Below are 13,815 nucleotides of genomic sequence, written 5' to 3' on the forward strand. Positions count from 1 at the left end.
ACAGACTCACTGTTAAGACTGTTTCCATGGAAGACAATCTTACTCGGCTAGGAGCGATCGCCAAAGAAGTAGAATTATGTTCCTGGAAGGCCAGCCTGGGTGGCAGAACAAAAAGTGATGCTGATGCTGCGAGGATAAGAAAAGCAGCCTGCAAAGTTGTTCAGGTGTGTCAGATAAGCGTGCCTAGTTACGCCGGAGGGGAAAGCGAGGGTGGCGGCCAACTTTCGTCACGAGAGACCCTGAGGCGAGGAGGAGGCCGTGGCGGTGGTTCGAGAGCCGCTCCTCAACTTATGGGTCACCCGCCGCAGCCCTGCTTCCAGAAGCCGCAGAGCTCGCTTAACTCGCGCAGCTCATCGATCTACTTCCCTCAGGTTGTTTGCCTAAACGGCTGGCGCAGGGCCCGGGCTGGCAGCGCGCCGGCCGCGGCCTTGAAACTAACCCCAAAGGCTAGCGAGGAGAGACAGAGCGAGCGCTGCTCTCGCTCTCTCTCTCCTCCCCACCCCCGATAAGTTGAACTTTCCCCTAAGAAGGGAGCGCCGGGCTAATATCCTCTCTGCTCTTCGCCTTGGGCTCGCGCCTCTCCTCAGGAGGGGGAAAAAAGGCGGTCGGCGTCGTTGTCAGCAGCAGCTGCACAAACAAGGCGAGCGCAGCCAAGCCATGGCGGCTTCTTCGCCCGCCGCCCCTCAGCGGGCGCTCCCCGCCTCCCAGCAGCTCCGCGGCCTCTTCTACGCCCTCACGCCCAACGAGAGCTCCTTCTGCGCCGTCGAGGAGGTGCCCGATTACACGGACCAGGTGAGCCAAGCGCAGCTCGGAGGAGGCGGCGGCCTCGGCCTCGCTTGGCTTTTTTACCTGAGGGGGTTTTACTGCGACCCATCTCCTCCCTCCCCCCCAACTATGCACGAACCCCAAGGAAGCAACCTGTGCTTTGGGCTGTGGAACACACGTCGTGGAAAGGGCTCTTGGGCTGCCATAGAGAAGCCCAGGGTTGAGTTTTACCTCTGGGGTGAGGAGAAAACAAAGGCTCTTTGGGGGGGAAGTGTTGGCGGAGCTGTTCTGTTTCTTGTGGGGCAGCCCTGGGTGTTGTAAACAAAAATTGCCCTTTTCCCCTTATGGGGTATCGAAGAGCCCATATAGAGTCCTTACATAGGTTCCCTATTGGTAGGAGAAGATAACAGAGGCCAACCAGAGAATATTGAGAAGCAAAGCAGCTAGTAAGCTTGATCTTTATTGATCTGATGCAACAGGGTGCTCTCCTCACCCGCAGGAAAGGAGGAGGACCCAGAACAATGGCGCGCAAGGCCTTATAAAGACTTTTGAAATTGCCACCCTGTAGATCAAGACCACCCCCAGAAACATCATACATACATCACGGAAGGGGTGTAATCTAAGACCACCCCTCAGATACATCATACCTACATCACAGAAAAGGCGGTCTAAAACAGAAATTTGAAATTTGTCTTTCGTAATGTTAAATACTTAGTGGGCCAGGTCACAGGCTCACACCCAATTCATATCTTAAATGTGCCCTTGAGACAGGATTTGTGAGGAAAGAGACAATGGGAGGTTTCCCACTTGGACCTTGCAGAGAAAACATTTGCTCAGTTTAGGAATCAAAATGGTTCCAGGTCGGTCTTCCTGTGCTGATCTATGCACGTGCTTGGTTGGTACGCTTATGAACATTGCCATATATCTAAGACCTCAAAATTCCTATCACATGGGGCCCTAGGAGCCAGGGGGCCGGGGTGTCTTTGCCCCCAATCAAATATTTGAGCCCCCCACTCCAATTAATGGACATCGCCAGCACCATTTTCCTAGAAAAAGAAGGGCCAGATTTCTCCCTTGTTCCCTTAGAATGACAATGGCGCCCACCAGAAAAAATGGCGCCCACTGGGAAAAAAGCCCTTGGCATTGCTGTTCGTATGGTGCCTTATATATTTTTCGGGGTGGGGATTACCTGCCTCCCCCCAGTATTTTATTCAAGTTGGCAACCCTGCCTATGGTACACACTTTGTATGTAAAAAGGCCCTAGGTTCAGTCCTCAGCATCTCCAGGTAGGGACTGGGAGAGACTCCCACGTCTGAAACCTTGGACCAGGGCAGACAATACTGATATAGGCAGCATGGGGGTAGCCAGGATTTTTGTTGGGGAAGACAGTCAGGTCACCCTCTAAAGTTGATGATGTTTTGTGGGGAAATCACAGGTAAAAAAAATACACACACACACACCCCAGTATGGAGGGCACGCTTTGGTAGGTTGGTTGGGGGAAAACCTCAGTTGATTGAGTACTTTCAATGCTTTTCAATAGCTTCGCCCATGCTAGGCAGCCCACTGTTCTGACTGGGCCTAAGGCAGCTTCCTGTCTTCCTGGCCCTGACTGTGGCCTGAAATGGAGCTTAACGTTGCAGGGAGCTGGTTGGCACCAGGTTTCAATAAGAATAATACAGGAAATTCTGAGGAAGCCCAAATAAAAAGGGGAAACAAATATGGACTGGCATTTTAATACCAAGTGTTGGGTGAATGCTGGGGGGAAAGTATATTTTACTGTTTACCTGGCCTTTACCCCAAGGTCCCAGAATGGGCTACAACAATTAAAACACAACATTAAAAATACTTTAAAACAACTTACAAGCACAGAAATAAGGTAGGTACTAAAATATTTATATCTCAAGTGTCAAAAGCCTGAGTAAAGTGGAGCACCCAGGCTCCCACAATAAGCACACATACCTGGGCAAGTCTCATTGAATTCAATGATTTGCTTGGTCCCAGCGCCTGCCAACCTAGCAGTTCGAAAGCACCCCCGGGTGCAAGTAGATAAATAGGGACCGCTTACTGGCGGGAAGGTAAATGGCATTTCCGTGTGCTGCGCTGGCTCGCCAGATGCAGCTTTGTCACGCTGGCCACGTGACCCGGAAGTGTCTCCGGACAGCGCTGGCCCCGGCCTCTTAAGTGAGATGGGCGCACAACCCTAGAGTCGGACACGACTGGCCCGTACGGGCAGGGGTACCTTTACCTTTACCTTTAATCTTTACTTGGAGTAGACCCACTGAAATTAATGGGCCTAAGTCATGACCATTAATTTCAGTGCGTCTGCTCTAAATAAAAGTTAGTTGAATAGGACTAGCCCACCCATAGGATCAGACTATTGGTTTGCAATTATGTCTCCAGCTGGGAAGGAATGTTTTTTTGCTGTATATACATATACAGTTGCACTTTTATGTACTATTGTTGCACTGAAACAGAAGCACTTTTCAGATTGGAAAGGACTATAGACCCCATAGTGGTAGAACACATGGTTTACATGAATGTCTCTAGTTCCTGACATAGTTACTTAAAGTTGTGGTAGCTAACATTCTTTGGCCCAAGAGATGTATGAAGAATGGAGGCTATCATTTCAAAGGGCTTCATGGGCAGCACACGTGTGTGTACACATATACACTGCACTGCACACACACATACAGCAGGCACAGAGAAGAAAGAGTGGTCACATGCAGGTGTTCTCTGTCATGCACATGCAACACGCAGGCAGACTTCATCTGCCTTGCCTCATCCCCCTGCAGGTTGATCTGATGACTGGGAGAAGGTAGTGTTCTTCCCATCCATCCCCACTCACCAGATAGCTTGCTCTCTCATCTCACTATATCATTATCTATCCCAGTCCTAGTTCTGGAATGGCATTCTGCAATGGGGATTCAGTTTCTCTGTGATAGGAGGAGAACACAAAATCTTAAAGGGTAAAGGCTTGGGAAAGTTCCCTGTCCGAGATCTTGGAAAGCTGCTGCTACAGTGGGTGAGCTGGATTAATTGCCTATTTGTAAATTCAAACCTGCTTTTCCAGGGTTCTTGGTCACTAGAAAATGTGATATATATTAATTGTAGGATCTACACACACATTTTATTGAGTGTGTGGCGGTTGGGAGTGATAGCGTCATGTGTGATCCTCTCCTCACCCCCACATGTGAAAAGTGCTAGAATGAGATTTGGATCTGGGAACATAAATTCTACATCTGCTATGAACTTTTATGGAAAATTAGATCCCCGAGTCTACTCAGCCTCATCAGTATAGCTTGCAGTGTGGAATAACTGTGTAGTAGAGCTACCAGCTCGAAATACAGTTGATTCAGAAACAATACACTGAGAAAGTCTTTTGCTTCAGAGGAGTTTTTAACAGTGTAAAACAGAAGCAAGGGCAGACTTACTCAATGTAACAATGGTGAAATTTCCCAGAAGGCAATTTTCAGTTTCCCTTTCACCGTGCAAAATGGTATTTTTCATACAAGTTGTGTGTGTGTGTGTGTATGTGTGTATATATATATATATATATATATATATATATATATGCTTTCGTAGATTTTCACGGGTACAGGAATGCAGGTTTTGGTGTCTTCGGGTGTCTTCCCGTGTAAGAGTTGGGGTGTCTAGGCGACGTTTCGACGAGGTCTCACTCGTCATCTTCAGGCTGGTGCTTTCGGCTTCTTGTTACTGGAACAGAGCAGGATCTCAGTGTTTGAGTTCCTATAAATACTGTTGAGGGGGTGTGGTGTATAGCCTCCAACGTTCTGGGCAGAGAGGAAGTTTCCAGGTTAGTGTGCCTTTTCTTTTCTTCTTTTGTTCATTAATTACTTGAGGGATATCTTGAGTGATTTCTTGAGTGATATTCCTAAGTGGTACTCAGAATATCACTCAAGAAATCCTGCTCTGTTCCAGTAACAAGAAGCCGAAAGCACCAGCCTGAAGATGACGAGTGAGACCTCGTCGAAACGTCGCCTAGACACCCCAACTCTTACACGGGAAGACACCCGAAGACACCAAAACCTGCATATATATATATATATATATATATATATATATATGTGTGTGTGTGTGTGTGTGTGTGTGTGTGTGTATATGTATATATATACACACACACACACACACACACACACACACATACACACACACACACACACACACACACACACACTAATTTCATGGATCGGTCAGAAGAATACAATACCTATATTTTCTTGAAAGTTCATATGTTTTTAAAATACAATTTTCTTCATAAATGTCGTGTTCAAGTTAGGATTGGTTTCACACCTTCAGACAAACTTCACTTGATCTCCTGTCTCTTGATGACTCAGCTATATGTGTGAATTGTCTGTACTGAAAATACATTGTTACTGAGTTTTTGATGCAATACAAAATAAAAAAATCAACCAACAGCAATATTCCTGCAAAACTACAATATGCAGATGCGATGATAGCAAAAGTAATGTGGTTTCAAGAATAAATCTTTACTACAAAATAAGCACTCTGTCGTCTTTTATTGTTGACTATCTTGTTTTTGTGTTTCTTTTTCATTTTAGGCAACTCCATGGTTCATTACCCTGATTTTCCTAGAGCTTATTGTTAAGTGGGCTCAGAAAGGATCATCAGCTCGGGTCAATGACAGCATAGCAAGTCTCTCTGCAGGGATCCTGTCTCGACTTCCAGAGTGAGTCCTCTCAATTGCGTGGTTTGGCTGATTCATGTTTAGGGGAAAATAATCACCTGTGGCAAATACTAGCTTTCACTAAGACCAAAAAGATAGTAGGTTGGGTTGGTTGTGAAAGTGCAGTGTGAAATTGAAGGCATTTAGCTTCTCCTCCTGCTGCCACTGCACTGCAGGGAAACAATCAGTGTTACCTCCAAAGCTAGGCTTGTGTTTTATTCTTCTCCACTTGTTGTAAGCTAAGAACAGACCTTGGCTACTGCTCATACAGCAACAATGAGCCTGGGTTTGAATGTAATGTTAAGCCAGACCATGGTTTGCTTCTTGGCAGCGCAGCAGCACCAGGAGTGTGGAAGGATCAAAGCACCTACTGCTTAAGCAGTGAGCACATTAAACCAAAGTTTATTTTATTATGGGTTAATGTAACATACAAACTAGGCCATTGAGGCATGCAGCTGTTAATACAATACGTAGTTTTGCAGGAACTGGTTTTCCACATCTGCATCTGAAAGTATTTGTAAACGACTAAATAGACTAGTTTAAATCAGGGGTTGATAACCTTTTTGGACCATTGGGCACATTTTGAATTTTGAGAAAGTGCTGTGAGTGCCAGTCACAACATGGCTATCGTGGAGGACATGGCATAAGACAAAATGGCTGCCATGGGGGATCCATCACTGTTGCTGGAAGTTCCTGTGGTTGTAATGGTGAGGACTGCTTTTTATCAACTTTGGCTACAATGAACCATGCATTGGTATCCTTGAGACTATATTACTGTAATAGTCTATGTGGGGCTTCCCTTAATATTTGAAGGTGCAGAATGCAGCTGCTGGGTTGCTGAGTGATGTGTCTTGCCATGGCCATGTAATTGTTAACAGAACTACGCCAGTGTCCAGATTTGCAACTGACCCTAGTTTAAGGTTTAGATGTTAACTTAAAAGACCCTAAATAATTAGGGCCTGGGTTATCTGAGCAAACACGTTCTCCAACACATATCTGTCCAGTCACTAAGTTCATTCACAGAGGCCTCCTGTTGGGGCACAGCCTGCAGACATCCATCTGGCATTAATGATGAAGAGGGATTTCGCTGTGATGGTATTGACTTCTGGGATGGTCTCGCTCTAGAAATAAAGCATGCACCAACAGTAATGCAGTTCTGGCACGTGCTGAAAGCTTTCTGAAGGAATCCATTCCATTGTCGAACAGGTCTTATTGTCAGAAAGTCCTGATGGTTAGTTAGAATCTTTCTTGTAACTTGAATCCATTGGTTTGGTTCCTAGTCTCCGGAGCAGGAGGAAACAAGCTTGTTGCCCCTTCCATGTGTGACAACTCTTTAAACATTTGAAGATGACTATCATTTCTCTTCTCAGCCTCCTATTTTCCAGGTTAATAATAATACTAATAATAATTTATTATTTATACCCTGCCCATCTGGCTGGGCTTCCCCAGCCACTCTGGGCGGCTTTCAACAAAATATTAAAATACAGTAATGTTAACATCCCCAGCTCCCTCAACCATTCCTCCTAAGGCTTGATTTCCAGACCCTTGATCATCTTGGTTGCCTTCCTCTGCGCATGTTCCACATCCTGCTTCCCTTGCATGCTTTGGTAAAATTAGGTACGACTACTTTAGTTCATACTTGACTTTACATCTGAACCAGCAAATTGATTTGTGCTTGGTAAGCACAAGTCATAGTTTGGTACATGGAACCTATGGCCCTGCAGTTGGACTCCAGCTTCCTTCAGCCCCAGCCAGCATGGCCAATGGTTAGGGATCATGGTAGTTGTAGTCCAGCAACATCTGGAGGACCAGAAGTTCCCCATCCCTTTATTAAACAGTTGACCAAACATTATCCATTGTTCTAGATGAGTTATGAATAGCAGAGGGGAAAAGCTAACAGGATTAAAAATTAAAACATTCCTTTGTCATTTTTTATCCTAAAAAGCAAGCAAACAAAAAAAATAGTAAGTTCCTTCCATTAGAGCTTCAGGCAGCCTCCCCCCCCAACAAATACATAGTAAGGAAGTTTGACTGAAACTGTTAAAATAATATTTCAGCAGAGCTCACTGTATCTGGGGAAATAGTAGTGTAAATCATTAACAGCTGAGGGTTAGATTAACGCACTATTGATGATATCCTCTCCTAGGGACTAATTTTCATCTTCTCGGCTAACAGGAGAAAGTTTCCCACTTCCTTGCAAAGCATGTGATTAGTATTAAAATGGTGACTTGCAATACATCAAACCTGTAGTTGGAACAGATCTTCAGACATATAATAAGAATACCTTTTTAGTTGCTGTGAAGAAATTTGAAGCCAGGGATTTTAAAATTTAAGTATGTAATGCAACTTTTAAATTCTCTTAAAAGGAGGAAGAGTATTGCGGCTGCAATCCTAAAAACTTTTAGTAAGTAAGGTCTATTGGACACAGTGGGACTTACTTCCAAGTAAGAATTGAATGAAAACAAGAATAGTAAGTTGCTTAAGGATAATTTAAGAGACATTTAAAATTCATGTAAATGTAAAGCTTTAAACTTTTTAAAAATCACTTTAGAAATGGAAACGGGATTGAAACATTAAAGCTCAGTTCTTGGGAATAAGTCTCACTGAACTCAATGGAGCTGTTCCCTTCTGTAAGTAGATGGTTCTGAAAAACTTGACACTAAAAAATAACTTACAAATAAAACTTGCCTAAAATCTTGAAAAGTTTTCAGTGAACCAAGCAAAACAATACTCATTTCTCCGGAAATAACTACCGGTATATATATGCTAGATATGAATATCACCTACAGTTAATGCACTATTTCTTATATTGGTTCATTTCCCCCCATGAAACTACAAGTAAATGTTCACAATAACATTTTGGTATATGTGAAGTGTTTATGTATATATTTTCTTATATTCAGATCCTAAACTCACCTTATTTATTTGAAAGGAATGAACTTCCATGGAAAAATATAGGATTGCAGCCTGCAATGAAGTATCAGAAAATACCTTTCAGTTGGTTTGCCAATATACTTTTGTATTTAGGCTGTACACTTAATATTGTTTCTTTTTAGCCATGCCTGCAATGAAGATTTCCATTCCTAAAACCAGAACAAGTTAATCCTGTCAACTTAATATAGCTCTCCACACTGTATTGACTACAAAAAGAGGGGAAATTCCTATTGGAATTTTTATTATGTGTGATTCTACATCTTCCTTTGTTGATAACCTTTAAAATTATGCAGCTGTTTCATATTCATTTTTTAAATAGCTGAAAGTCATTTAACCTATAAGGGCTGCAATTCTTTATACACTGACCATTGAAAACAATGGTACATGTTTTTGTGTTGGTTGGAGCTTTTCTTTATTTTTAAGGGAAACAGCACAGATTTAAAATAACAATAAGCAAGCGTTTACTAGGCTCTGCTAATAATATTCAAAACTCTGCCATTTTTGTGAATTGCTCTTAGCCTAAGGTTACTTCATAGCCAGTTTTGCATATTGAGGGTAGAAGTGGATCATATTTGCCTTCCTGAGCGAAGTCAGGGAATAGAACGCCCACTCCTTCCTTCCCCTTTCCGCCACCTTGCGGAAAGTTTGGCTTTGTATTGGAGTGTGAAAAGGGAGAAAAAGCCTTGACTCTAGCATGTCAAGCATATTTCAACTCGATTTGTGTCAACTCTAATAAGTTGGTTGACAGAGTAATAAATTGGTTGTCAGCTCGAGAGCTGGCAACTGTCCAAAAAATAAAAAGGGGATTTCAGATTGCAGGCAAGCTCTTTTCCTTTTTCAACCTGAGGTTTCCAAAGGCTGCTGCTTCTCCCTCCTTTTTCGTAGAGAAAACATTAGGAAATCTTGTTGTTTTACTTTTTCTAGTCGTTTTCCCATTGAGAAATGTAAATTACAATTTTGAAGTCTGTAGACTTAGTTACGGTGTGTGCGGGTGACTTCTCAGCAATTTCTGTGAAATAAGGGTGGTGTGGCCAGCTTGTATCTTTGTAAACCACCTTGAGGTTTGTTTGTTTTTTACAATCAAGTGCTGTATACATTTTATTAAATAAATATTTCCCTTGCGCTGAGGAATGCTGCCTGTTGTTATTAGACAAGAACAGTGTGTTTGTGTTTGTGTGTGTGTGTGTGTGAGAGAGAGAGAGAGAGAGAGAGAGAGAGCGAGCGAGAGAGAGCAAGAGCGAGATTTCACTCCATAATCAGAACCAGCAGAACATACGTAGCTGCTCATGGTAAGCATAAGGTGATAAAGGGTGGCTGTCTTTCTAATTTTGTGTTATTCCATGCTCTCCATGGCAGCCATTTTGTGCTCCACAGCAGATACAAGATTCACAATGTGCACACTTAATCCAAAAAGGTTGGCGACCCTTGGATTTCCTATCTCATATTTTATTTGTGTCATATCTACTTGATTTTAGTCTTTGAAGATCCAGCGTTTCCTAGTAGCTTCCTTTCCTTTATTCCACAAAACTAGACAGCAATTTATGGATTTTTAACACATTATTTATCTAACCTTTTGCAGAATTGCATATAAGGCTACATTACTCCAAAATAGGTAGAAATTAAAGCCAATGTTAGTGAATTTTCCTACTATTTTGCAATGAAAATTTGTCAGAGCTTCTGATTATAATCATCTTACTTGGAGCAAGTGCCATTTACGCAAAGGAGCTTAGTTCCAGATAAATAATCAGCTTAATTAGCCTTCATTTTTTTCTTGAAACCCTCATTGAAGGGGGGAGTGGAAGGTTTTTTGTTTTTGGGGGGGGAAAGAGTAAGCATTAAATAACTGCTAGGTTGATGACTTTCATAAAATATTATACAAAAAAATATAAGTAACTGCTGATGCTTTTTGTGATACAATCAATTATTCTTACAATTTTAGCTATTATGTTTCATTTTGTTGTAATCCAATGATGAATGAAAAATATGCAGAATTTACTTGCGTGACTTTTAAAACCAAAACAAAATCATTTCTTTGCAGTTAGTCTGAATTTTACACTCTGGCTACAACCCATGGAAAAAAGGACTCAAGGGCAAAATGAAAGTTCATAAAAATGGAGGAAACGTATCTGTTCATATTTCTGGATATGCTGCAAAAGCATTACATTTCTTTTATTAACAAGGCCAAAGTGAGAAAACAGTATCCAGTGGCCACAATCCAACACAGAGTCAGGCACTCTTAAGCCCTTTTGATTCAGTAGGGCTTAAGTCCATGTAACTATTCACTGGATAGTGGCCAATAAATGATAACATGGTGTTGCTGGATCCCCCCCCCTTTTTTTCATTTCCTGGGCAGTGAAATGATGTTGAGAATACTTTTTTTGTTCCCTTTAGACTAGCATTGGTTCTCTTCTCGCCAGTTGTCTGTATGATTAAGAATTTAAGCTAAGACTTGCAAATGCCGCATGCTATAAATTGTAAAAATATGGTTGGTCATATAAAATCATCTTTAACAATATCTGAAGAACAGGACTCTTATGAAAATTAAACATCTTCCAGGTGTTTTGCCTTAGAAAATGGCAGGTTCACCTACCATTGAAAGTTGCATGGAAATTCTCGGTCCATCAACTGCCAAAGTGAAGTTAAACAGATATCTTGAGTGGAAAATCAGGACAGCTGTTGGAGGGCTATGAGTGAGGCACAGGTGGACTATGACAGCCAGAGGTGAAAGAGGGTCCTCTCATACTCTTTTTGAATTCTTTTTGGCTTTTGGAACTGTAACCAGGAAACGTTGCCAATGCATTTCCCAAATAATAGTTTAGTGTTAACACACTTTGATCATAGTGATTCTTTGTAGCTAGAGGAATCAGGTGCGCAGAGCCTTACAGGTAATTTTGGGTCAGCTTAAGCCTCCAGCACCACAGTAGCAGCAATCTAATATGCTGACTGCACTTATTTGTCTTGTTTTTGACTCTTTAATGTTGCCTCTGCTCATTGGGCCATTGCTTCTGTAGATTCATCTTCATAGGGCCCTGTTGATTTGATTTTGAATAATTTATCTTCACCTTTTTTGCATTCCTTATGAATTTGTGTTTATTGCTTCAGCAAGTGTTCTTTCACTGTTTTTCTACAATATTTATTTATTTACTGAATTTATATCCTGTGTTTCCTCCTGAAGGAGCCCTGGGTGGAAAACAGATCCGCAAGTTAAAAACAAAAACTTTATTATTCAGTTAAAACATTCTAAAAACAATTACAGTTTAAAAAGTACTCCATCAAATGATCTCAGGGAGGAGCAGTATTCTTCAGCCACCAAATACTGAAATGTTTTCAAATTCCTCCTGAGCATTAGTAATGATGGAGACCTACAACTCAATAGGGAGGGCATTCCACAAATGGGGAACTATCACTGAAAAAGTGATGCAACTGAGTAGTGCAGGTGGCAGCACTGCCAAAAAGGCCTCACTTGTTGATTGTGGGGTTTGAAATGGTTGAGAGGAATATTTTAGGCACTTGGGTCCCAAGCCATTTAGAGCTTTATATGCCTCATTTGTCACTGCCTCCACATACTTGTCCAACACAGCCTTTTCTGATTCTGAAGGAATGGAAAGAGAGAGCTGCGTATCATAGGTATACTGATAACACCACCCTCCAAGTCCCCATATGACTGTGTCCAATAGTTTCATATGATGTTAAATAGCACACGAGACTGAATGGATCCTTGATAGATTCTGAAAGGCATGGAGTCAAGCAACAATCTCCTATTACTTGGGAGTAAGCCATATTCATCTAGCTTTTGAGTAAATTTCTTCTGAATAAATGTGCATAGAATTGGGCTACATGTTGAACTCAGAAATTTTCTTCTGAACTATGCCTTCCAAATTTCAGAGCTTTGTTTATAACCATTGAGCTGGCAATATACATCTATGTGTGGGACAACTACAGACTTCTGGAACTGCCATGGGACTCACCGTGGACATGGTATTTGACATTCCTTGGAGTAGATTTTGGTTACTACTGGTTCCACCGTATGGCTCATGGTAAGACTTGTTTTGTTTTTTGATTTCTTGTATATTTTTTACTTGTTTTCCCAAGAGATGCTGATGAAAGCACGCTCAGTTGATGCTGCCAGGAATGTATTAATCTTCTCTTTAACAAGTTGCTCCACCATGAATGCCATTTTGGCCATGAGGACTGTCATCCTGTCACCCAGGACCAGACTACTTGTAGGCAGAGTAAGGTGACTGTGTCAGGCAATAGACAATGGGGGTGAAGTAGTGACAACAGTCTACCCCTGCTATGCCCCCTCAGCATGTTTGCAGGCTGTTTTCACTCTCCTGAACTGTTAGTGATGCTGCTTGTATTCCTGTACTCCCTAGTCAATTGTCTATGTGAGTGAACCACTGTGAAGATCAGGACTTCACTTGTATGGAAAATAACTATATTTTGTGAAACTCCCCTAAGTTGTTGCATTATCTTTATTTACTTGATTAAAATGCACCAGTGAAAAGTTTCAAAAATGTATTGGCATTTCCCTAAGAGTGAAGTCAGATGTAATCTTCTGAGAGCAGTGTAGCCTTTTTGTGAGTGTGTTCAATTTGAAGGTTATGCTGTTGTCAAGAAATCTCTTCCCCTTACCACCACCAGTCTTTGGAACAATTTTGAAGTTAAATATTTTACTCTCTTTAATTAGCAAGGCAAAGATGAATGAACATATATATACACACATGAAATTAATTTAAAAATGAAAAAGATTGTCAGCCTTCCTGAGGCATGAAATGTAGAGGCTAAAACTGAATGGCCGTATAAACATTTAATTTGCTGTTATATATGTTTGTATTTTAAATACTAGCAGTCACCTTTAAAGTCCAAAATGGCCCGGGGTGAGGTGGAACATATGAACTTGCATGTACTTTAAGATTTGCTCTCTGGCTCATCCATTTGCAAAGATCTGATTGGCAGTTATCAGAAATGGGGTCTTCTCCTTAGTGACATCACAAATATGAAATTCTCTTCTCATGAAGATCTAACAAATGCCCTTTCTTCCCCTTCTTATATAGGTGCTTTTAAACTTCTTCTTTTTTGAAAAAAATATTTGCTTTTTTACCTTGCTTTTTAATACCTCTGTGCGTTTCTACTGTGTTGTTTGATTTCCAGCATCATTTAATTTGTTTCTTTAAATGTAAGCTGTTCCAAAACATTGGTTTGAAAAGGAAGGTATAAATTATTTAATAATTTTAGGCCAACATGCCTAAAATTAGTAGGGGAGTAGGGGACCCCTTTTGGGATTAGCGTGAACTTTTGCATTTCCTTCAAATGATAGGAAATAGAGATTTCTGTTCAAAGGGGAAACATTCCTAAATCCTCAGATGTGTGGAAAACATTGCTGCAGACTTAAAAACTATAAGGACAGG

At 41.6% G+C, this 13,815-nt stretch overlaps 1 protein-coding gene across 2 annotated transcripts in view; it reads left to right on the forward strand.

Annotated features, from left to right (window-relative positions):
- Positions 1-255: 255 nt before the first annotated feature.
- The window catches only part of AGMO (alkylglycerol monooxygenase), a 125,955-nt gene continuing 112,395 nt past the window's right edge, over positions 256-13,815 (forward strand). The window contains exons 1-3 of one of the 2 annotated variants that reach the window (XM_081164736.1): positions 256-792; positions 5,346-5,473; positions 12,290-12,441. In XM_081164736.1, coding sequence (XP_081020862.1) covers positions 658-792; positions 5,346-5,473; positions 12,290-12,441 — 415 coding nt within the window. In that variant the 5' untranslated portion in view covers positions 256-657. The remainder of the gene's footprint in view (positions 793-5,345; positions 5,474-12,289; positions 12,442-13,815) is intronic. The other variant, XM_081164737.1, reaches the window with a different exon arrangement.

This window comes from Podarcis bocagei (assembly GCF_964188305.1).
Source record: "Podarcis bocagei genome assembly, chromosome: 12".
Lineage (NCBI taxonomy): Eukaryota > Metazoa > Chordata > Lepidosauria > Squamata > Lacertidae > Podarcis > Podarcis bocagei.